The sequence below is a fragment of the Carassius auratus genome, chromosome 34, assembly GCF_003368295.1.
Source record: "Carassius auratus strain Wakin chromosome 34, ASM336829v1, whole genome shotgun sequence".
Classification (NCBI taxonomy): domain Eukaryota; kingdom Metazoa; phylum Chordata; class Actinopteri; order Cypriniformes; family Cyprinidae; genus Carassius; species Carassius auratus.
In genome coordinates this window covers 15,358,446-15,384,424 of record NC_039276.1, presented here as the reverse complement: position 1 = coordinate 15,384,424, position 25,979 = coordinate 15,358,446, and the positions used below count along the sequence as shown (strand labels likewise).

The following is a 25,979-nucleotide window of genomic DNA, read 5'->3' as shown; positions in this document are numbered from 1 at the left end:
ATCCGACGTGGCGTCTCCGTTCCCTCCTTCAGGGAACGAGGGTTACCATACGTAACCGAGATGTTATTTCTGTTCAAACGTGTATGCCATGTATTTCAAAATAGTATATATACAGGTCCTTCTCAAAAAATTATCATATTGTGAAAAAGTTCATTATTTTCCATAATGTAATGATAAAAATTAAACTTTCATATATTTTAGATTCATTGCACACCAACTGAAATATTTCAGGTCTTTTAATACTGATGATTTTGGCATACAACTCATGAAAACCCAAAATTCCTATCTCAAAAAATTAGCATGTTTGCACATTTTAGAGTGGCCTTTTATTGTGGTCAGCCTAAGGCACACCTGTGCAATAATCATGCTGTCTAATCAGCATCTTAATATGCCACAAGTGAATGGATTATCTCAGCAAAGGAGAAGTGCTCACGAACACAGATTTAGACAGGTTTGTGAACAATATTTGAGAGAATTGGCCTTTTGTGTACATAGAAAATCTTTTAGTTGAGCTCATGAAAAATGGGGGCAAAAACAAAAGTTCTGCATTTATAATTTTGTTCAGTGTATGTCTGTGTGTGTGTGTGTGTGTGTGTGTGTGTATATATATATATATATATATATATATATACATATACATACATAAACACACACACATTTCTAAGGTTCAGATTTTGATGTGGCAATTAATAGGTAATAGTTTAAATTGTTGTGTTTTTAACAGTATGTTGTGTTCTCCTGCAGCAATGCAAGCCTCATAAGCGCTCAGTGTGTGGCAGTAATGGAAAAACCTACCGTAACCACTGCGAGCTGCACCGTGACGCCTGCCTTACTGGACTCATGATCCAAGTGGCCCATGATGGACACTGCAAAGGTATGTGGAGACTAACATGCAGCAGGCATACAGGCTGATATGGAAAAGAAGTAGAGGCCGATATAAACTGGAAATGACTTTCCCTGTGGAAATTATTACATGTGCATTGACTTTGCAACAGATTTAACAGTAAATTCTAAACTTAATAAGATTAATGATTGACTCAAGTCTGATCATAACATGTCATCAACATTTGTCAAAATTGTACAATACTATAATAAAGATACAATATAATCTTAATATATATAGATAATCCCCAAGGTGTTTGCAGTGGTAATTAATATCTCTGGTGAAAATTGTTAAACATGCATACACAGATATCATCACTTTGCAAGCAAAACTCACCAGCAGTGACACGCATTATATGAACATTATTTTAGTAAAAAAAAAAAAAAAAGATGACAGCAATGTCACAAAATGAATCCAAATAGTACAAAAATGCACCACGATTTAATATAAGAACCAACATAGTTCTATGGACATCACAATATTATAGTTAAAGCTGCAGTCGGTAACTTTTGACGCTCTAGCGGTTAATAAACAGAACTGCTTGCGTCTTGCGGAAGAACATTGTAGCCGGAACTACTTCTGTCTGTTTATGTCTATGAAGAATCACAAAGGTACTGGGTTACTCCGCCGCGGTACCCCCAAAGCAATCTAAAATAGTCCCAATATAAACACTTATTATAGGTGTACCCTAGTGATTCAGGACAAGCCAAAAACACGGTTTGGAAAATGGATTCATGGTGTACTCGCTTATTATGTTCATTTTTCTACATTTTGAACACAAACAAAATTACGGACCGCACCTCTGATTGGTTGTTTTTTAACGGGAGCGATGGAGTTTCTGCAAATGGCAACAGGACACTGGGAGGAGCCAGAGGAGCTTGATTTTTTTCACAGATTATCTGTCTCATATTCTACTGTCAGGACATAATGACAGGTTGATAAATATGTAAATAATATTTTTTTACAAAAGTTCCCTACAGCACCTTTAATTTGTAATTACACATATACTTACATACATACAATATATACATAAACATAGCCTTGTGGAAAGTATTCACATAAATCCTTATCATTTATTAGTGTAAATGCATTTGATTCTTACTTATAATAAGTTAATAACCAGGACTAGTAGCTAGAAATACACTTTAAACAGTCTGTGTTTATTAGATAATAACATACCGCAGTAGAAATGGATGTGGATGTCAGTACCTTGTTTATTCAAGAAAGGCATCATGGGAACATTGGGATCCATCTGCAGCTACAGACGTTAGAATTGACCCATAGAGTGAGTGGTGTTTACTCTGGTTTACAGTTCAGGGATTAGATTCAGATTTAGGTTTAGACTGTTATGTCTCGCCGGATCATCACACATATCTACTGAATAACAAGATTAAAAAAGACAGAGAACATAATGCACAAATTCATTTAGACGAGACGTATCCACCTGCTAAGATAATTTGGGAACAGTTTTATCTGACAAGAACAGGACGTTCGCTCTAGTTTTTAGTACTGTACTCATCAGTCGACCTCTCAGACTTGTTCCCATCTCAACAGAGAGTGCTGGATCATTGGACATTAAACATACGGTCGAATCCAGGACTCATTCTGATATCGTGTTATTCTGACCCTTATATTCTGATATTACAACATGTGTGAGGTGACGCTGTACCTTCTTATCTAGATTTGATGCAAGCAGCTACTTGAGTGATAACTAAGGGAAGATTCAGCTAGAAGTAATTACATGCAGATTGTGAAACATTACTCCACTCACATGTATCTCTGACTCTTACAGAGAAGAAGCAGGAGAAAGCCGCTGCCAGCCCAGGTGAGTCGTATCATGACCGCTGGCTCAGAGCCAAGCCGGGGGACTCTACTCATCTCCATACTGTGCAGATAACCATTAATTACCAACTTATTGGTGCTCGTAGATACTGAGAGCAGACATAACCTCTCTGACACAGCTACGGCACAATTACATACGCAGTATTTAGATGTATAAAATTGGGCCCAGTTTTTGCGATTTCATTTTTGCACTTTTTATGTGTTATAGTATTTGTAGCATGAGTTTACTGTATGTGCTCTGCAGAGGATTTCAAAATAAAGATGCTATTGGCAAAAGTAATGGCAATTCGCTAATAAGTTAGAGCTAATTTTCTTCTTTAACATGCCATTTGTAATAATGATGCATAGAATATAGGGCACAATGTACTTACTACCAAGGAATTTTTGGTATTTCCACAGGTGTTTTACTTGTATTTTGAATTATACATGACATTGTTTTGTATTTTAGCATCCATAAACTTAAAAATAATGACCTGAATACTATCCAATTTTTTTTTTTTTACAGCAAACGGTTTCTTTTGAAATTGTTTATATTCAAATATCAGACATTTATCAAGTCAATCATGATAACATACATTTTTAAAAACCAATGGTACTGTAGTGAGTTCCAAAACTCCAAAACATTTCTAAGAAGAGATGTACGTGTGGATCTCATTAATCACATGTTCTCTGTTGAGGATAAAACTGGGTTGCCGGCTCTCAAGAGGATAAAGCTGCACTCACTAAATCTGAAACCTCATTAGCATTAGTGATATGTGTGTCTGTGCTTCTTTCTAACTGTTATCCTGTCTGCTGGTGTGTTTGTGTGTGATGTGTGATGTCTGAAGTCGTGTGTTATGTCGCTGACCGGAATGAGCTGCGCAGACGTGTGATCGACTGGCTGCAGACCGAGGTTGTTCCAGATGGCTGGTTCACAAAGGGCTCCAACTTCACTGATATCCTCCTCAAGTACTTCAAGGTGTGTACAGACGTTTCAAATATGCAAAATTATGTCTTTAAAATATTAAACCACGGAGAATGTGTATAGTTTAGTATTTTAAGGCACAACTACAGGGAAAAACATCAGTTATAAGATTTGGGGCTATTTAAAATGTGTTGTTTCAAAGTTGGGAAGTCTTAAGTCGCTGGGATATATTTTTAGCAATAGCCAAAAAAATGATATTGTATGGGTCAAAATGATACATTTTTCTTTGATGCCAAAAATCATCAGGATATTGAGTAAAGATTTTATTGAGAAAGATATTGAGAAAGTGATTTTTGATTAGTCATATGCATTCAAAGGCGATTTTCTCTGAATTTAGATTTTTTTGCACCCTCAAAATTTAGATTTTCAAATAGTTGTACCTCGACCAAATATTGTTCATCCTAAAAAAAAAAAAAAAACACATCAATGAACAGCTTATTTCAAGCATTCAAATGATGTCGATACATCTCAACTTCGAAAAATTGACACTTAAGACAGAATTATTAATTGTCATAATAACAAAAGCGGGCTATTATACGTGACCGTTTTTGTTTCCAAATGTCTGTAAATTTACAAACACAAATGTTTGATATCTGCCTCAAGGGTCTTGATTGTATTTCGGTGAAAATAATTACATTTATTGCAGCATAAAAGCATGCATTTGGTTTAGTCCCTTCATTGTCAGGGCTCTGTGAATAACCCTCCAGCAGGCGATCTCTGCGCTCCGTGCCACATCATTTTCCCGACAGCCTCCCAAGGCGTGTAAAATACACCTTAAATGACTTCTGTTTGCATAGCAGCAGATCAGGCAGCCGTGCTTTTTTGATGAATCAGTGTGTTTCAGTATTTGCTCACCTTTGCACTCAGAGAGCAATCGTGCAGCTGTCAGCACAATCCATACATCTGACTGAACACTATCACCAAACCAATAATCCATAAGCTGGTCAAATCAGCTTTATCTGTTAGACATATTTCTCTAAAACGTGAACATGTCCTTTACCTCTTGCTTATAGGTGAACGTGTCAAAATCAGCTGTACCTCAAACCGCTGAGATAAGATAAAACTGACAGCATGAACTGAAGAATTCTCTGGCTGTGCAGTTTCATCACTGTGGACCCTTTTCACAGACTGCGATGACACGTTTACACGTTTATTAACATCGTAAATATACTTTATGTAACTTAACTTTGCCAGTAAATTCCAGAAAACTAGTAACAGCTGCTGCATGAGAATTTCTTAAACAACAGCTGAAGGAGTGACTGCACATCTGACGTCTTTCTCTCTGAACAACGTCAATCGCTCGAGTTTTTTCTCCTTCTTTTGTAAAGTCATAGAAACACAACATTTCAATCTCATTTCCTATTCCTCTCTTTAAATAACATAGAAATGATAACCAGACTGAAAGTGCTATCTGACTCAAACGGAAGAGTTGTCTCTTGTAGAATTATGATAGCGGAGACTCCCAGCTGGATTCTGCAGAGCTGCTCAAGTTCATTCAGCACAATGAAACGGCCGTTCAGATGAACTCTTACGCTGAAGAGGAGAACAACCGCCTGCTCAGGTGAAAACACAAACACACAGAACCCGTGCACATTTGTACACTATCCCTTTCATTGTAATCATCTCAGACACAATGTGGTCTTCTTCCTGTTTCTCTCACAGTGGAGGTTATTTGAGTTTATTTTGTCCATCTGTATGTCCGGATGAGCCAAATGGAAAAAACTCCATCTACAAACACTGATAAAGCCAAGCAAACATTACATCGCACTACTGCATATTCGGTTAGCTAGATAGTGTATGGAAACACAAATAAGACATGTATTTTTAACTCTTGGTCCCATCGGAAAAAAGGTTTTTTGTTGTGAAAGGAATGTTCAAAAGACCCTACATGTACTGTATCTCACAGGAGCCTTTGTGTGGACGCTCTTATTGAGCTCTCAGATGAGAACGCCGACTGGAAACTGAGCTTTGATGAGTTCCTCAACTGCTTGAAACCAGGCTTCAACCCTCCTGAGAAGAGTGAGTCTCTGTCTGTCTTGTGTCTGTCTGCACCAGCATGGAGTTTACAAACCGTTCTATCATTTGCGTAATGGCAATGTGGACAAGTCAAGATTTGTATGCAGTGTGAACAAAGCTATGGTGGTTTTTTTATACGTAAGGAGCAGTTTTGCTTCCATACTGAAGATCTTTTTTTATATTCAAAGTTACATTCCAGAGTTTTCCCAGAATTGTAGTTCTGTGAGGCAGAAAGGGAGCGAACGAGGGGTTTTCTGCTCTTCCACAGAATGTTCTTCAGGCTGATAGGCTCCACATGTAGAACTAGGCGAAGGTTCAGTGGGAGGAGCCACTTTCTCTGGCATCATATGAAGCAACTTTTACACATTTCAGTAATTGGAATAAAGCTGACATAAAATAAATGATCATTAGATGAAAAGCTTACATTTAAAATGCTTCAATGAATATTGGAAATCTGCCTTGGCAACTAATTAAAAAGCAGAATAATTGGTATAATATAAATTTAACTTTCGTGAAAAATAACTAATAGAGTGATCTGCGGTCTGCAACAAAACGGCTCCTGCTCCAAACTGAAAATCAAAAACTCCTATAATACCCCGTCCTTCTCAAAAGTCTCATCAGCTTCTGCTTAGGGGCTTCCTTATCATCTGAGGAGTAGGAAATGTGTCAATTCCTATAACTTTTGCACACTTTTCCCATCCCAACAGCCTCGCCCAAATACGTCACACTTTATCAGGTTGACTGAGTTTGGCCTCTGCCAAACGATCAAACAATGCACAAACTTGGACAACGTGTTCATCCCATGTATCACTATAGATAATGTCATCGAGGTACACGGCACAGCCTTCTAGACCCAGTGTCATTTTGTTCAGTAAACGCTGAAATGTAGCTGGAGCGTTTCAGACAGAACGATAGTGTTCTTAGCAACATTGGTGTATCAGATCAGAATTAAAATCAGATGTCCAGGCTTCTGCTCTTGCCATGATCGTTTAGAACTGCACACTTCAGTCATATTCATTTACCCTAGTTTCTCCTGGATGGTTGTAGCAGTGTAGTCATTCCACAGTAATTTCCTGTTTTGTATTCGGGAATCTAGGACACATGCACACAGTATTTGGTTGGAGACACATGTTCAGACAGCTTTTGCTGATTTCAACTTACAGTTGTTTATAGGGAATGAAGTGTTGGTAATCAAGATTACATTTTTTGGAGACTTCTGGTAATGTATTTTGAAAACGATTGTGGTAACATGGTTTGTGTTTTACTACAGAGTGTGCTCTGGAAGATGAGACGTATGAGGATGGTGCCGAGACTCAGGTGGAGTGCAACCTCTGCGTCTGTGCATGTGGAAACTGGGTCTGCACCGCCATGACTTGTGATGGTGAGTTTATTTCAGCAAATTCAAGATAGAAAAGGAGAGTGTGGGGTAAGCTGTGCCTGTTTGCACTCTAGTCGAACTTAAAGAAGACTGAGACCCAATTATATTTCAGGGTGTCAAGATGTTATATTTTGAGATGCATCAATAGTACAGACCATAGAAATATGACTTGTCAAAAAAAAGAAGTGACACATGAGAAGTTCTAAGAAAGTTTCTTAGATGAAGGGCTGACACATCTTTCCCCCACATGAGCAGTGCAGATTCCTTCTTATAATAATGAGACTGACTCGCTCCGCAGAGAAAAGCCCAGTCATTGACACTGATGGGGATCAGGAGATGACCGAAGAGGAATGGACCCGCCGTGTGGCTGAACTCAACAAGCATCAGGTCAGCGGACTGACTTCATCCACAGCTAACTGATGTCATTGTTTATCATAAATTAATGTCAAATAGCTTACTATCTCTCCTTGACTGTCCGATCTAATAAAGGCTAAATAATGACATGAATATATATTTCTTTCAGTATTGAAAATATTATATAAAACATGCACTACCATTCAAAAGTTTGGGTTCGGTAAGATTTTAGCAAGAAATGAATACATTTATTCAGCAGCGATGCATTAAATTGCTCCAAAGTGACAATAAAGATTTTACAAAAGATTTATATTTCAATTCTTTTTTTTTAATTGAACATCATGCTAACACCAAAACATTAAGTAAGCTAAATTTCAGTGTGATGCTGCAATATGTTTAGTCTCTGAAATCGGCCAATTATGTTTTACAAGCACACAGCAAATGTGTTTTTACATCGTGTTTATCACTCCACACACCATGATACATGCAAACAGACACTAAATCACTCAGTAAAAGCAGGAGCTTGCTGATTTAAGGAGAGTTTCATTCTCTCACACTACTTCACACAAAACTAACTCTTAAAATAAGTGAAAATAAGTCTGATAGAGGACTTTTAGTTTTAGTTTGTCATTTTAACTGACTAATACACTTTTTAGAGGGCTGTAAACTGCAGGTGTTGATTTTCTATGTTAAATATATGCTGTTGCTGTCAGTTTGTTTGCCTGAGGCATAACAAACATACGACTGACTTCTGACGTCTCCCTCCATCAGGAGACTGTGGAGAAGATGAAGACCAGCACAAAGGAGGTCTAAACCAGGACCGAGACACGAGGAGGGAGATGACGTGGACCAATTCCTCTCCTAATGATCACAATCAGGATTCCTGAGATTATGTACTGTTATTGGAAGAATCACACCATTTTCTAGAGATAGGTTATTACTTTTATTGCTCCCCATACCGCATCTATTCTCTGGTTAATGGGTTTTATGTTGCGGTTTACTTTTCTACATACTTCATTAGCTCTTCACCATTTTGTATTACATCTGTGTGTCTTCAAGTGCTGTAAATTGTTTGATTGTGTCACTCCAAACAGGCCTCAGCACTTTGTTATGGGGGCCCTTGTTTTATTCACTATTGTTTGATTTGATGTCTTATTCTTTATTCCATTTATTTGTTTGTCTGTATACAGTTATTTGTGGAAATGTTTTTTTTTAATTTTTATATTGAGACAATGGCAATAGAAGAAGAAAAAAGAAGAGGAAAGGATTCGAGAGTGATGCAGAGAGAGCAAAACAACACGGGTTCATCCATCAAACTGTGACTTTAGAGCTTCGAAGCGAGAGATGTCCTTCAGTCAGATGGTAGATACTCATGCTAAAACATACACGCTAGAGAGAGCTTGACGGATATAAATGCGAGCTAAATGAAGCTCTCGCTCTCTTTCACTCTCATCTTGAAGGCAGTCAAAGTCTTGAAACCTTTCGTAAAGGTGCTAACGTTAGTATTCCTCTGTTTGCATGCTTTGCTCTCTTGCTTTAGATGGTAGATAAAGTTTGGTAGAGCAACACTAGAAGCAGAGACGGCATGGCTCAGTGGAGAGCAGGCAATACCTTTGAATTTTAACATCACTATTGGACAACAAACCCACCATGTTGTTAATACTTGACAAACATGCTTTTCTGCCATGAGCGAACTTTGATTAGAGATCACTTCCATTAGTAGAAAACCGCTACGCTTGAGCTTGTATTTATATTAGTTAAAAAATAGGCAGTTTATGCTGAAACTTTCACACTGTGCTCAGTCCTATTCCAATGCTTGGGCTGAATCGATGAAATTAACTCGCAAGCCAGATTTATAAATAATAATAATAATAATTAAGCAGCCAAGCTCACAAAGATGGGACTGAGTACAGATGGAGTGATCTGAAACCAAAGCCTGATGTTTAAATTGTTGTACGAAAACCTCCAGGTACACCACTACTCTGGACCCAGCAACTACTTTATACCTGTTACGTAAAATAGCTGTCAGAATAAGGATTAGATTCACCATTGCCTCTTTAGTGTAGCTGAATTCTTACCCACTTAAGAGAATGTGTGTGCATGTGTGCCAAAAGCATTTGTGTGTCTGTGTGTGTAAGTGTTAGCATTTAATTTCCACTAAATTCCACTAACAGTACAGATCCTTTGTGGTAATCAGTGCCTTATATACGAAAAACAGTGTGCCATGGATGAAGTGGCTTCTTCTGTAGGTATAAACCACCTGATATAGGACAATGCACATGAATTTTCCAGTATTATGGTAGACAGCTAGCAATTGCCTTTTATATGTCTGTATGACTGTCTTACTCAATGGGGCAGAATTAAAACATTTTATTGTAAAAAGTGTTGTTCTGTTTTATTCATTTCTCTGGTTATTTGAAATGTAACTTGTGCTAATAATAATGTAATAACAAAAATAAAAAAGTTGATATCTTAAGACTTAGAAAAATTTGTTATGATCTATAGCATGGATTTTGAATTTTATCTTAATTTTTAGAGATATGATTCCTGCAAAACCATTTTGAATGTGGCTTACACATTTTAGTTCACAAGTGGCGCTAAGAAATGTTAACATGAGAGACATTCTTGCACAACCAATTGTTTTTCACAATGTTTTAAAGTATTTGTGTTAATCTATTTTGTCCCAATGCATCATTTCTATTCAGTTTCTACACCAGCAATTAAATTATTCAGTGGTGGCCATTAAATCACTGCTGATTTTAACTTTGCATCACTTTAAATATTAAGGCAGCAGTTACAAACAACAGTTTTTAATTTTAGTTGATTGAATTTTAATGAGGGTGAACGGCCTGAAAATTGTGCCATTAGACGGTTTCCAGTATTGTTTTAGTAGTAATATTTATATACTATTATAGTGGTTTATTTATTAATATTTTGAATTAGCCTGTTTTTATATTTTACGCTTTCATTATAATTAAAGTTTTACTAAATTTGTGCTTTTGTTATTTTAGTTCAAGTCACTTTAGTAGTTGTTCCCAGTGCAATATAATGTTTGTTTAAATTGTTTAGGTTTTTATCTAATATTTATATTTTATTTTTTTACAGTTTTATGTCAGTACCAATTTTAATACACATTCAGCTATAGCAAACACTACTTTTTTGGAAAACCAATTACAAAACCTGAATTGTTTGACACATATCAGCATTACTGTACTCCCTTGTAAAATGAATCCTTCTGTATAAACTAGAATAGACAGCCAAAGTTATGAAAACTCTGCAACTTGAACCGACCCTAAAGATAAACCAGATGATGGATGGATTGGTTAAGAAACTCGCTGACTTCTTGCATAATGAAATCTAACTGCTTGCATAACCAGAAGAAAAAAAATACCCTGAAAGCTAAAGAAAATAATTGTGTTTAATTATTTTCGTGGATTTTAAAGAGAAGAGAGTGGATGTGTCAGTGTAGAAGAGAAGAAAGGAAAGTTTGTTCTAGTTCTAGACTATTTGTAGGGCTTGAATAAAACATGTTAGGCTAGTTCTATTAAAGGGTTAATTAAATCGGGAGGAGCCAAACTCCAGTTTAGTCCAGAAACGTGAATGTTACAAGAGTGAGCGCTTTACAATGAGTGTAATGTGTGAATGCTGCCATTAGGCCGAATTATTATTTAGGTTACACCATAGACTGTATAAAAAGGGTTACACATGGAAGATCGGGACGCTCGGCGTTGGAAGTAAACTGGCTCGTAGTGTTTGGAAACAGCTTGAACCACAAGAAGAAGCTCTCTTTTCCGTTATCGGTTGTTAAAATGGAGGGATTTGAAGGAGCCAGCAGCAGCAGCGAGAGTGTTTTAGATCTGTCCCGTCTGAATCTGAACAATAATAGTTTGGACGCACTCAGCGAGAAACGACGGAAAGACACGAAGCAGCTGTACCTGTGCTACAACCGCATGACGGTTTTACCCGAGTCCATCTCTTTATTCTCGAACCTGGAGTTTCTCGACATCAGCAACAACGCGTTGTCGGTCATCAGCGAGGACATCACCCGACTGACCAAACTCAAAACCCTCATAGCCAAGAACAATAGCTTGAATGATTCCTCTCTGCCCAAAGACTTTGGCTCTCTGCAGCTGGACGTGTTGAATTTGAGTGGGAACCGGTTTGAGGAGATGCCGAGCCAGTGTCTGCAGCTGCTGCGGCTCCAGTCTCTGTCTCTGGGAGGAAACAGACTGAAGAGCATCCCAGCAGAGATCGAGAGTCTCGCCAGGTAACGTCACGTCACGTTAACGTAAACACGCGAACATCTGCACGCACCGTTACTCTCAAAACACCGCGAGCAGATTTGAGGAGCTCACGCTACTCTGGAGGATTCCCATACAGCTGTCCTCACGTGTGATATGTCTCGGTCTAATTAAAGTCTAAAGATTAACTCTCTGGGTCATTCCCGTTTAGTAGATCAGTGTCACTAATCGTATACTTCCTAATATGTTGAACGGAATAACAAATGTATAATTTTGTGTAGGAATTATCTCAATTTCACTACCTTGTGATGATATCGTCGTACTCGAATGTCAACTTTATTGTCTCGTAATGACGTCACGTCATAGGAAGTGACGTCATTTAAGGTGGGAAAGATGATTGAACACATAAAAACTTACATCTCTGTGATGGCAGTTGTTATTAGCTAAGTTACATGCAAGCCAATATGTTAGTAATCAGATTAATGGCTAAATTGGAAAATCCGATCCAACTGCCTTTGATACAAATACTATTTAGAGTGGATTGGGAGGGGTGGTGTAGATCTGATCAATAGGGAATTCAAAAACAAGCATTTAAGTGTTTGAATTTGACAATTTTTCCAATCTGTTTGAAAAATATCTTGTACTCATGTTCAGTGAGATGAAGTAGTTAACAAAGGTCCTGAGACATATGTCATCTTTCTTTTTAGAAATGTCTTCAAGAAGACAAAAGTGACAATTTTAGCTGTGGCTACATAGTTTTGCTCAGATTGGATTTATTCAGATTAACGAAACAGACTGAATGTGAACCTAACGTGTTAGGATTTATGTAGCAACTCTCTCGCTGATCAAACTTTATACTCAAACTCTTTATTTCTGTACTGTTGAGATGTATAAATTATCAAGTTATGATTGTCTGTTTCTGAGACACTTATAATTTAAATGTCTGAGTTTGACCGGAACATGTATCTAAAATTACAGAGTTAGAAAGATACTGTAAAATAGGAATGCCTCTGCTGATGTGTAGTTTAACTGATGAGTGATATTTCAATAGTGATTATTGGTTATTTAATGAAAGTTGAGGGTTAATGTGTTATGGGAAAGCAGCTCTCCTGATGGACTCATGAAAGTCACAGCAGCTGATTACACAACATTCTGAAAGCTACATTAAGACGGATATGAAGTCAGCATAAATTGCCCAATTTGTCTAAAAGTATGACAGGTAATCTTTTAAAATAATATGACTGACTTGTGATCAGTCATAGATAATTTATTCTATATACTTCTCTATTTAAACCAGAATATAACTCATCGTTCATCTTTAATTTATTAGGGCCTCAAATGATCTAATCTGGATGTTTGTCCTGTAATAAATATGCTTTCTGTGCTGGACCACGGAAGTGCAAGATAATGACATTGCAGAGGAATGTGAAATAGGCCTGACACAATAGCATGACACGCACTGTGCACATTTTTTTTAATCAGTAAATAACTGTGAATGTGACATGCTGTACTTCCGGCTGATGCAACTTCAGAAGGGTATGATCCAAAAGACAAGGCTGCCTCTTTCTCTGTTTCATACCTTGTGCTCTGAACAAAGTGCAATGTGTGCTGAAAAAGAGGACTTGTTGATCTCCCCTGTTCCCTTAATATATCAGTTTCTTTAGTCTTTCCGAGCTTTTTCTCAGCAGTTCTGTCAAAGTGCCAACTGAACAGTGTCCTGAACAGTCGGGACCCCCTCACATAATATATCTGCACTAGGACCCATGAGATAAAGCCAATTTAAGTGCAGCTTAATCTGCTTCAGTTTGCTGTATTGGATATCTCTTATTCTCAATATATATAAATACTAAAAGTTTATTGTTTCACATTTTATTGTCTGTTTTTATTATCATTTTTATTATCATGTTTTCACCAGATGATCCAAGGTAATATGATATATAATAACAGACTAAGCTAGTAATATATTTTAAATCAGGCACTGAGTAGATTACATTAAATGAAACTATTAAATTATAATATCTTTTAACCAGAGAAACCATATAGCATAAAATAGCATAAGTAGTCTTAAAAAATCATTTATAATGTTGGGATTTATCTCGAAGTTGGTTAGTTTGTTTAAAGGCTTAGGAGTGTATACTAGTTAGCAGATGCATTTCTCTGTCTGACTTTTGTTTACCGAAGACCTGCTTCCTTATGCTGGCAGGTTCATTCTTGACTTTATCAGTATCATCTTATGCATATTGATAAACACCTTTTGAAATGTCAAGGAAATGGATTTCCCAGCAGTGGAGGATGATTATGGTCCTTAATGAACTGATTGTGGCAATGACTAATGTGCGCCAGACAAACATCATAGAGTCTGCATCTGTAGAATCTGAAGGACTCTGAAAACTGGAGCATTCAAAATTCAGCTTCGCCATCACAGGAATAAATTACATTTGAAAGTGTATTTAAGTATTAATCAGTTATGTGAAATTATGATTTTGCAATATTACTATTTTTACTGTATTTTTGATCAAATAAATGCAGCCTTGGTAAGAATGAGCACTTTCTTTCTATAACTGTTGAACGCTAGTTGCTCTGATAATACAAATATCATCTGCTTATTTCGAAATACACTTGTAATGTCATGAGAGTGAAGTGTATCTTTTCGGCTAGCCACAGACAAGCCTCTGATTAGGGCTTTAGTTCAGCTTCTCACTGTTCATTGCACGGACAGTGAGAGTGAATAGGAAGCTCTCAGAGCGCCAGGATCAGTTTGTCACGTGCTGGAACCGTGAGTCTACTGAGGCCGACTTGGCTACGAGCCATCCCATCATAAAGAGATGTGCCCTGTTGGCCCACATTACACACAGAGTTGGTCCTTTTCAAGAGACCTGGGAATCTTTTCCCTTTGCTATCTCTGCCTGCTGTGATAATTGTAGAGACTAAGCTGAGATGGGTTGGCGAAAGCAATGAGGAATTGAGACAAAAATAAATGCCTATCTTCAGGGAGGACAACAAACGGACAAAGTGGCCTGTAGGCTAAAACAGTAGAAGGTCTCTCACTCACTCCTTTGCTCTCCGTTCTTTTATAGAGGAAGAATTCCTTTTCTTTAGGAAAAAGAAAAATGCTTCAGTAAAACTAAATCAGCTCTGAGATTAATCACAACATTACACATTTGGATTTGAGGCAAACACGACAAAGGTACAAAACTATGCACTTAAAGGGTTAGTTCACCCGAGAATGAAAATTCGTCCATCTTTTACTCACCCTAAAACGTCCCTCACACGGCTCCAGGGGGTGAATAAAGTCCCCCTGTAGCGAATCCATGCATTTTTGTAAGATAAATATCCAGATTTCAAACATAATATACACCTTTTTTCTCACTTCTGCTGACTGAGGGGAACCGGAAGGCCTGTAGGCGGATGTCGTAGTTCGTCAGCGCTGCGTGATTAGTGACAAACCTGGAGAGAGAACAAAACAAAACACCATTCACGATATAGAAGCACAAAATGAGGATTTGTAAAGAAAAATGTCTGTGGATTTCGATATAAGCCAACAGGAGACTTTGCTAAAGTAAGCCGATACATTTCCCAGAGGCGCGCGCAACACATACGTCTTCCATCTTCTGCCTGCATGTCTTCAGAAGTGAGAAAAAAATGTTTATTACATTTGAAATCTGGATATTGATATTACAAAAACACCTGGATTCGCTAAAGGAGGCCTTTATTCACCTTCTGGAGCCGTGTAAGGGACATTTTATTACAGATATGTGCACTTTATTTCACGTCTTCTGAACTGTTGACAACAAACACCCACTTAACCCATTGAAAGGCTTGGAAGAGCGAGGACAATTTTTAATATAACTGAGATTGGATTATTCTGAAAGAAGAAAGACATACACACCTAGGACGCTTCGAGGGTGAATTTCTCGGGTTAAATAACCCTTTAAAGGGCACATAAGATGCCCATTTTCCACAAGGTGATATGATTCTTTCAGGTCTTCGTGAACTTTCTGTGACATACTTTAGTTAAAATTTCTCAGTGGTTGTGTAAAACAACATCTTTTTTTACCTGTTCAAAAACAGCTCTGTTTACAGCGAGTCTCTTTAAATGATAATGAGCTCCTGCTCACCCAGCCCTCTCTTTCATGGGGCATGTCGACATAAGATTTTTAAAAATTTCGCCCCTTTAAACTAGTCATTCCATGTACATGTGTTGTCTAGATTAGATAGGAGAGTCTTTGTATACTGTTTTGGTCAAAGGGGGTCTTTGGAGTCAAAAAGGTTGTGTTGATGTGCTATCCATTGATTTCCTAGTAATGATGAAACAAACACAAAAAGAACCCATGCTTTTTGACTGGATGAAAACCCACATTTATTTGTTTTAAATGCACATTTTATTTTTAGGGTTTTAGATTGTATTACTTTGGTTTTTCCATGCCAGATTTCAATAGCAATTTAGCCACTATTTTGACTTCTGTTTTGTTTATCACATTTGTGGCGACGCTTCACATTCCTTCTTTTTCTCTCTATAGCTTAGAGCTGTTGTATCTGGGTGGGAACCAGATCTCCTCCATCCCTGCTGAACTAGCTAACTTACCCAGCCTCTGTTACCTAGTTCTGTGTGATAATCGCATCCAGAGCGTCCCACCTCAACTCAACAAGTAAGTCTGAGATGTGCTTGCTAGCAGAGTGTGCCTAATTTTCCTTCAGGCTGCACGGTTAGGTAAAAAAAAATTGTTATTGTTACCTGAAGCCAAAGCAAAAAGCATAAATTTCTGCTAAATGCCAATTTGTTAAATTTGAAAAACTAAAATAAATTAAACTTAAATTTAATACAAAAAAACTAGACTTAAAAAAAGACAAAAAACAATGTCAAAATGAAAACAAATAATATATAATATAAATAAAAATAAATATATAATTTAATATAATATAAATATTATTTAATATTATTAAATATAATATGAAAAATTATAATTAAATATAATTTAAAATATTTACAAACTATAAAAATATTAAAATAACAATGCAGCTCATTTTGATTCTTCTTAGATATGACAAAAATGATATTATATTAGGTATTTAATATATAATAAATATTATGTATTACTATTCTGTGATATATTACAGTACTTAGTAGTAGTAGTTGTTATAATAGTATTAGTAATAATAATTAAATATGTCAAATGTTGTTTGCCTCCCAGGCTCCATTCCCTGCGCTCTCTTAGTCTGCATAATAACCTGCTGACGTATCTTCCGAGAGAGATCCTGAGCCTGGTGCATCTTCAGGAGCTCAGTCTCAGAGGCAATCCTTTGGTCGTACGCTTCGTCAAGGACATGACCTATGACCCCCCGTCACTGCTGGAGCTGGCTGGCCGGACCGTCAAGAGCAAGAACCTTGCATACTCTCACAAAGACCTCCCGAGCCATCTAGTCAACTACCTAGACATGGCCAGCAAGTGTCCCAACCCCAAGTGTGCAGGTGAGAGGAGAAACATGAGATAAAGACAAGTTTATATACGTAGATATAGATAGAAATGTATAGATTGAAGTTATTGCTATAGCACTTTTCACAATATGTATTGTGTACAGAAAATGCTGGCTTCAGTGTCAAACTTAGGTTGTATTCTGCTTGTTATCAGCTAGAGATGAATCAAAGTAATGTCAATATGGCGTATAAGATAATCTATATCATGTGGTTAGTTAACATAAGTGTATTTAGTTATGGAGATATAACCTGCTAAGCAGCGATTGCAGCTTATGCTTTTAATGATTGCAATTAAGGAAGGATACAGTTTTGTATGTAGATCATATATAGAATAATGTGCTCTCCATTGATAGTTCACCCAAAAATGAAAACTCCACAGCTGTATGCCTTTCGTTCATCTACTGAATATGATTTACAAGTGTTTTAGTATTGCATATTACATTGCATATTTTCTCCCTCCTTAGAAAGTCTAGGCAACCAACATTTTCAAGCTTTACAAAGTTCATAACGAGATTGTAAAAGTAATCCACGTGAATTGAGCGGAGCCAGGTCTTCTGAAGGTGCACGATTGACTTTAATCACATTTATACAGTGATCAACACACATACATAAGGTGCGGTCACGTTTAACATCATTCGGGGAATATTTTGGGGGTGAAAGCAGTTATTTCCGTAGGAATCGTCATAACGAAATGTTTCCAAACATAGATTTTGTAGTTCAGGTTGCTCACAAGTTGGATTCAACCCATTGTTAAATGACAGGTTACTAAATGTAAATGTAAATGTAACTAAATGTTCAGTTAACCGTTTGTATTTGTATAATTTACAATATCAATACGGTAGTAATTTGTACTGGCATTTAAACGTCAAACTTTACTTATATTTACTACAGTTATAACAAATGTTTGGTAACGTAAATAAAAACCGTTAACGCTCCGACTACGTTAACGTTTGACATTTTTGAATTTTTGAACTAACGTTAGATAGCAAAGCTGCGCGCATAGGATTGTGGGTGATTTGAGAGTGCGAAGGATACACATATGCATCCTTTCCTGTGTATGGGATATTCTACGAACGAAGGACTCAGTCCTTGGTTGAAATTCCGAGGATCCTCGACATTGGAGCAATCCTTTGACGGATGTCGATGACGTAGCATCCTCGAAATACGGGGCTTCCGAGGATCCTTCCTTGAGATTGAGAAACTCCTAGTGTCTTTACTAAATAAACAAATACATTCTTGCTTCAGTGGAGGAACAGATAACTCTTAGGTTTCATTAGAAATATTGTAATGTGTGTTTCAAAGATGCACAAAAGTCTGGGTATGGAATGACACGAGGGCGAGTGATATAGTATAGCTGTGGGGTGAACTCTGCTATTCTTTTCAGTTTTGGACCAGTGTCTGTCTTTATCATTATAGTTAATGGCTCTTAACCTTGTTTTATCTCACCGCCTCATTCCCAGGCGTTTACTTCGACTCATGCGTTCGTCACATCAAGTTTGTGGATTTCTGCGGGAAGTATCGCCTGCCCTTGATGCACTACCTGTGCTCCCCAGAATGCACCTCTCCCTGCAGCTCCAACCCTCAGAGCGACGCTGACTCAGACGAAGACAACAGCGTGCCTGCCGATCGCCTTCAGAGAGTGCTGCTGGGATAACCTCGCTCACCCCGCGCACGTCGTCTCCTCTCTCTCACTTATCAGGAAGAACTTTGAACTTTACAGCCACAGCTGGCTTGAAAACCTCTCCGCTGAAGCCAAATCTTATTGCCAAGCGATTGAGCAAGTGGCATTCTGGGAAAGACATCTGCAGATAGTTTCTCATACAAAGGCCTTGCTTTGCAAAGGCTAAATCAAAAACACTGGTGGTGCAGAATAGTTGTTAGTTATATTAACTAAGTTGCCTTTTTATATCACTCTATTTAGCTCTTGCACTTTTATAATACATAATAGAATCCACAGTTAAGGTACGTGTATATCGTTTGCTTCGCAATATGTTGCTTTGTCTCTCACTTTACAAAGATTTACTGTGAATTAATTAAAAATAAACATTGAGAACACTTGGTTTTCTTCGTGTTTGTAACTGCGTGGCCTGCAGCGCTGTAAAACCAGGGCTACATCTTCAAAAACATGCATTTATGTCTGTAAAAGTTCTTGTTTTATTTTATAATTTTCGGACACCCTGCGGTTTCATTCAAAAACACGGGTAGTATCTGAGATAAAGAGTGACAAAGGTCACCAGTCACTTAGTTTTGAAGGTTAATTCTTTATTGTGCATCAATATAAACTATGTGATGTTGTTACAGAGCCAGTGGACACATTTACAAAGTGTTTCTGGCGTTTCTTTTTAAACTGAACTGTTTTCTTCTAACACTTCCTGTTTTATAAACTCACTCACTTCCTTTAGTTTCTCCACATGTGGCCGTGTACACTCTTTAGGCTTTACCAATATTGATTATGCAAATAACTAATGCAATCGCAGAGTTTTAAAATTATCAATATTATTAAACATATCTAAATAATCTTTTCTGATAATTTCTGTATATCAGTGACAAGATCGAATGTATTTTATTTAAGATGATGAAGGCAGATTTGGATTGCATTCACTCCTCTAATGGTTTCTAAACATGTATTTGCACTTCTAATGTAGAGTACTATAAATAAATAATAATAATAATTTGTGTGTGGCTCACTTTTTTTTTCAAATGAATGTTTCATGTTTTTCTGAATGGATTATTCAGACTCTTAAGTGTTAATGAAACACTATTCTCCTCCCCACTTCACTTTTTTTTTTTCATCAACATTTCAATATTTTCCACTCAAATGCTGAAATGATTTCTACAATGCATGTAGACTTAACAATCTAACAATACAACGTTTCATGCTGTACTCGATTTGGCACAGAAATGTGAGGTTTAACACTGCAAAAGCTTATAAATTAATGTGAAACATACCTTTACCCAGTATGAAAAGCCCTATTAATTTCCCCCCAAATTTTAGTTAAATAGTGGGCATGATTTAACTAAACTAAACAAGGGAACAAATTAGTACAACATAAGTAACCAAACTACAATTAATAACCACAGTTTAATTAAAAAGATGGGTTACATTAATAAAACATGGGAATACATTAATCATGACATGAGAATTCATTCTTAATTTGATGCCAAGAAACCTAGTTCTCCTTTTGCATGTTTTATATAAAAATCATCCTCCAATCTCTTAATCCATACACTTTCCACTGAGATAATAATGTGGTTCCATTGCTTAGCTAACGTTTGCAAATGTTTGTGATGCCTGCACTTCTCTGAGCATATTCAGTGTGATTACCTGTTGCTTCTGTAATCTCGAAGTTCTGTGTAAAACATGTCACATTCAAGGTATCATTGAAATTTAAATGTGTTTTAGTTGGCAGGATGGATTCCCCTCCGAATCCATTAGCCAGACGCTTGTCGGTTCAGATGGTCAGCGAGAGATTCAGCGTTTGGCCAGTGAACATACAGGACTGAGTTCATGCATTTGCACATGAAAGCCATCTCATCACTCCCACTGAATACAGAGGGGCTTTCTTTTCACCTCCCAAATTCTAAGTTTTATTCTTTACAGGACACTCTTTCTTTGAAGGAGAAAGACCTAGTAACACAAATTGATGCCACTCTTTTTTCACTTTATTCTGTCCTGCTTTCACTCTCTGTGAGGTTTGTCCAATCTTCGATGGGTTTTGAGGGACAGATGTGTTATTTGTCCTGCCGTTTGTTTGACCACTTTTTAAACACTTGTTAGGAGCTCAAAGCCCCCCGGCCCCCTACTGACAGCACATTGAGTGTCTCTCCTCACTTCAGTGCACATCAATACTTCTACTGTTGGGAGTCCTGAGATCTCGCTTTCTCATAGCTTGAACATTTGCTTAATGCTCAAATTTGATAAATCGTTGTTTTCACATCATTTATCTCTCTTCTGTTATTTATTACCTTGAGAGCAAACAATTCATATTCATAGTGGAGTTCAGAAAAGCCTTTAAAGTCTTGCTACTAGTTTAGAGAATAAATATCTATTAACTAGAACAGGGGTTCCTAAACTTTTTATAACCATATATTTTGAGACATATAATCTTAAGGCCTACCAAAAATTATAGAGATGTATTTTGGGTACCCTTACGAAAAAGTAATATAGTTCAAGTTTATTTTACTAAGTATACGTAAAGTAAAGTTCAAGTATAGTTTTAAGTATACTTTATGTAGCAAGTATACAACTATCACAGTTCTAGTAGTATACTTGTAAATATACTGTTTCAATACTCCTTGGGACTAAATTGGCCCACTTTCTAGTATATAAAAGTATACTTTTAAGTATATTTTATGTGTAACAGTAGCAAACTTTGAGTACACAACTAGTTTACCTCTAAGTTAGTGGCTTGTACTGCAATTATACTAAAAGTGAACTTATAGGTTTATTGATAGTTAAATAATGAAATACTTTGTACACTTTGAAGTAGGGATGCACGATATTGGATTTTGGCCGATATTCGATATGCCGATATTTTCAAAATAATTTTGTCCGATGCCGATACGATACCGATATATATGAACATTTTCGCCTGATATATTTAAACTTTAATTTTACTGAAGAGAAATCCATGTATCTCTTCTGTACTGATTCTACCATAAATGTATTATTTTACAAATGTAGACAGACATTCACACCTGAAAAACAGGTCAATTATTTCACTTGGAGAATATCGGTTTGCCTCATCGGCAGAAATATTCATACCGGCCGATACCGATGATGGTCATTTTAAGCTTTTATCGGCCGATACCGATGTTGTGCCGATATTATCGTGCATCCCTACTTTGAAGTATAGTCTCAGTAAACTACTAGTTCAGTAGTTTTATACTGCAAGTATACTCATACGTCTCAAATATATTTAGAATTTCTGTAAGTAAAAGTAAAGTATACTTTTAAGTATATTTCCGAGGAGTACATAAAAAGTAAACTAAAAGCATACTTTCCTATTTTTGGTTTAAAAGAAGTATACTAATAGCACTTCATTTTCATAAGGGTAGGCTTGCTGAGCATCAATGCAATACCACTTGACCATTGAATATATTATTATTTCTTGCCATTTTTATTTTATATTTTTCACTTTGTAGTTAACATCTCACAAATTTATACATTCCAATTTGTTCTTTCATTCTCAGAATTTCTTGCAATTTCTTGAAATTCTGAACTTTTTTTTCACTTCCCAGTGTCTCAAAACTTAAATGCATGGCAGTGGCATGTTTTTGTCCCTGAACTGTCTCTTTAAAGCATGACACTCTGTAATTAATTACATTTTCTGTGTACAAAATTGATCTGATTATTCTAAGTCAGGTTTCTGAGGGCGGTAAATAATCGGTATCAGATGTTTTGATTAAAGGTCAAAGCTGTACAAAAAAATCCTCACAATTATGAACATTCCCGGCTTTGTAATACACACATAACACCCTGAACACATCATATAGCCTATGTGTGAAGCCTGACCACAGGAATGTGCAAGCAGACAGCCGTGTGGCTGTCTGAGCTTTAGTCTTCACGTCATGAGGGATACTGCATCAACTAAAGCTTCATCCTACAATTAAACAATTCAGAATCCTCCTCTTCCCAATGCATACTTACAATCAAATCCTGAGGAACTACAATATGAGTGTGTGGCTGATTTGAAAACAGAAATGGAAACATGTGTAAAGTTAATTAAGCAATGGCTGAGGATGAGTTAGGAGTTAGCGTGTGTGTATATGGCAGTACAGCTGCAATTACCTGGAACCTGAGATGCATGAAAGTCACCAGGATGAAACTGAAGCTTTCACAATTAAATGGCTGTAAGTTGAGAGCTGTGAACAAAGTTTAGCATTGAATGTCCAGAACTCACTCTACAGAGAATGTGCTGTTGTCGCGTGGATAGGACAGATCCTTATTCTGGAATAACAGTCTTTAAACATGTCTAGAATGTGACCCACATTCACACAGCGGCGTATGAGAGTCCATAACCTGTTATTTTGGGCAGGGCTGCCTGCCACAGGAGGTGAGTAAGACCTGTGCCATGACTACAGTGGGTGGCTGGAATGAGGAACTGGGTTTTTAGGATTATTCTGTGGTTTTTACTGCCTTTTTATGACTTACCAAGGCGAGTGTTGTCATCGTGTGTACAGTCACCGGTGATTTATTTGTGTATACAAGTTACATCTTGAAATCCAGCTCAGCCATAAAGATAACTGCAGTGCTGTAAAATAACTTTTGGTCAGGTCAAGTAGAATCATTATTCTCTAATATAAAAAGTAACCTTCAACGTGGAGATATCAAACAGAGACTGCAATTAGGTCAATGCAAAGTTTTTATGACTTACACATTTCTCTAGAAAAACAACAACAGTGAGGAACACAGTGGTGAATTTCATTTACTCTTCCATGATGCTTAACCATCTTTTTGATGGAGTTTTTGAACATAATTACAGACCAATTCATTAAGGAATGATTCGGAAGGCATTGTAGTTCGAAAAGAACTATTGGCTAAACCCTCAAAACATGACTCATAAGCAACTTTTACACAATAAAAAAGCAATATTTAGCCAATTATAATTTTAACATTTTACTGAAATATTTCCAAGTTTTCAGAGACTGTGGGAATCACGTAAATCCACCTATTAAGTGCAAATGTTCTATGTTCAATTTTAGATTTTTTAGTGTTTTTTTTTTTTTTTATGGAAAGTGTGGGTTGTATGCTGGTGTTTTATAGCACAAGGTTTTTCTGAATTTGTGCACTCATCATTGGCCATATGCTGTTGTTATTGGGCATATTGGTTGAACACAATCTCCTCTTTTTCTTTCTTCGTCTACTGTTGCCTCATGTGGATGAAAGATTTAGCAGGTCTTTGCAACATGAGCCTGGAGGCACTGCATCTGCCCCGAGGTTAACCAGGTTCACACTCATTCAGAGGAAGAGACTTTACAGTTCCAGAGCCTCCAGTAGTAGGAAAGAAATATCTTTATACCATTTTAATATTTGCAAACTATTTGATGCCAACCATAGTTGGATTGCAAATGAAGTATGTTTAATTTAAATTATTTAAATAAGGCGTACAATTTAAATATTGTGCCCATTTTGATTTTGCTTTTAAAGTTTTAACCTTATTTCTGGCGTCTGTGTATGAACTGCCGAGTGCGACAGCGACATCTTCTGGTGAAAAGCACAACTGACGCTGACACAAATATAGGCCACAGAGTTACATTTTCTTCTACACAATAAACAACTTGCATTGCACGTGATATTTTCATTTGCAGCACTGTGTCATGGAACATATAATAACGATCCTCGATCTTCACTGAATAACTATATTCACTGTACATTCAGTTTGACTAAAGAAACAAAGCTGCACGCTGCAGGCGATTTTTTTTGTCGTTCTTTTCCAAGGAAAAGCTAACCGCATGCCCAGACTCCCACAGTAAGAAGACTTCGTATCTGCCGCGTTATTATTATTATTATTATTTTATGGTTTATTAATTCAAAGCCACAAGAACATGAGGTTTTACATATTCACTAGATCAAATTAACATTACCTGCCAAAGATAGAAAAAAAAGAATTACATACATTCCAATGATTTCAGAGCATTACGAAATGTATTTATTTATTTATGTATTTATTTATTTATTTATTTTTTGTTCCAAGAGATTAGGATATAATTTAAAGTCGTTTATAAAATGTGCAAAATTTGGTTTACATTGATCCCACTTTTTCTTATGTATATGGAATTTTCCTAACAAAATAAACAAATGTATAATATGTTGTTCTTTACAATTCAATTGCAATTTCTGTTAATATAGAATTCCAAATCTTTCGAAAATAATCTTGAGTAAATACAAATACAATATTAAGCTTAAATATTTCCAAAACATCCTTGGCAGGATAAATTCTATGAAATATTTTGTAAGACACTTCCTTAATTTTGTTATTGAGACAAAACTTATTTGGCAGTTTCCATGCTTGAACCCAAGAGAAATTACCAAATAAAGAAACCCCCCAAAAAAAAAACTTGCAGGTAAGGACACAGAACAAAGAGCATTCCTTATAATCTTGTTTTATAACATCAGTATTTTCAATGAAAATATTTCCACAAAGATTAATGCTGACTTCTAAGTTACAGTTAAAAGTTTTTTTTTTTTTAAAGTAACATAACACTCTTTGGAATTGCATCAAAAACAATGGCAAATTCTCTTGGTTTAACTTGTAATTGGAATTTCTGAAGAAATTCAGAATACGACAACAAGTACCCATGGGAATGAACTAACTGCCTTAAGAATACCTTTGATCTTCCGCGTTATTTTTGCGCGCTTGGAGCGAGATGACGTCAGCGGTTCACTAATTTTTTTTTTATTTTATTTTTATTATTTTCTCTCTCTCGTCTTTAAAATCGAATTTAAATTCTTATGTATTGTTTGGCCATTCTTGAAAGCCTGGATTTTATCATTGGCATATGTATGAAAGTGTTTATTATTATAATAATAATACTAATAATAGACTAATAATAATAAAATAACACACATGCGCTCATTACTGCGCAGCGGAGCAGGTATGATAAACGCGAGTGTATTTATTTCCACGGAGGTATATTATGAATTTTTATTTTTTTATTTTTTTTATAATGACTCCCGTGCAGAACAGAATCCACCCTGTCCCGCGAGACCTCTCAGTTAAATCAACTAGCCTAGAAGTCAATTAACTTTATTATCAGCTCCTCTGTACTAAACGAGTAAGTAAGCCAAATATCATTTTTAAACATGAAAGTAAATTAACAGT

At 36.5% G+C, this 25,979-nt stretch overlaps 2 protein-coding genes across 3 annotated transcripts in view; both read left to right on the top strand.

Moving 5' to 3' along the window:
• The window catches only part of LOC113053291 (follistatin-related protein 1-like), a 43,030-nt gene extending 33,211 nt beyond the window's left edge, over nucleotides 1-9,819 (top strand). For both annotated transcript variants that reach the window (XM_026218203.1, XM_026218202.1), the window contains exons 4-11: nucleotides 745-874; nucleotides 2,676-2,708; nucleotides 3,553-3,683; nucleotides 5,132-5,250; nucleotides 5,596-5,708; nucleotides 6,976-7,086; nucleotides 7,382-7,470; nucleotides 8,209-9,819. In XM_026218203.1, the coding sequence (XP_026073988.1) occupies nucleotides 745-874; nucleotides 2,676-2,708; nucleotides 3,553-3,683; nucleotides 5,132-5,250; nucleotides 5,596-5,708; nucleotides 6,976-7,086; nucleotides 7,382-7,470; nucleotides 8,209-8,250 (768 nt within the window). In that variant the 3' untranslated portion in view covers nucleotides 8,251-9,819. The remainder of the gene's footprint in view (nucleotides 1-744; nucleotides 875-2,675; nucleotides 2,709-3,552; nucleotides 3,684-5,131; nucleotides 5,251-5,595; nucleotides 5,709-6,975; nucleotides 7,087-7,381; nucleotides 7,471-8,208) is intronic.
• Nucleotides 9,820-10,887: 1,068 nt separating this feature from the next.
• LOC113053290 (leucine-rich repeat-containing protein 58-like) lies at nucleotides 10,888-19,826 on the top strand. Its single transcript, XM_026218201.1, has 4 exons — nucleotides 10,888-11,704; nucleotides 16,199-16,327; nucleotides 16,871-17,148; nucleotides 18,615-19,826. Exons 1-4 carry the CDS (start codon nucleotides 11,247-11,249, stop codon nucleotides 18,806-18,808), a joined length of 1,059 nt encoding a protein of 352 aa, XP_026073986.1. The 5' UTR covers nucleotides 10,888-11,246; the 3' UTR covers nucleotides 18,809-19,826.
• Nucleotides 19,827-25,979: the final 6,153 nt, after the last annotated feature.

Coding starts and splice junctions, on each gene's coding strand:
- LOC113053290 (XM_026218201.1), top strand. CDS start 11,247: ATGGAGGGATTTGAAGGAGCCAGCAGCAGCAGCGAGAGTGTTTTAGAT. Junction 11,705..16,198: donor GAGATCGAGAGTCTCGCCAG/GTAACGTCACGT, acceptor TTCTCTCTATAG/CTTAGAGCTGTTGTATCTGG. Junction 16,328..16,870: donor GTCCCACCTCAACTCAACAA/GTAAGTCTGAGA, acceptor TTTGCCTCCCAG/GCTCCATTCCCTGCGCTCTC.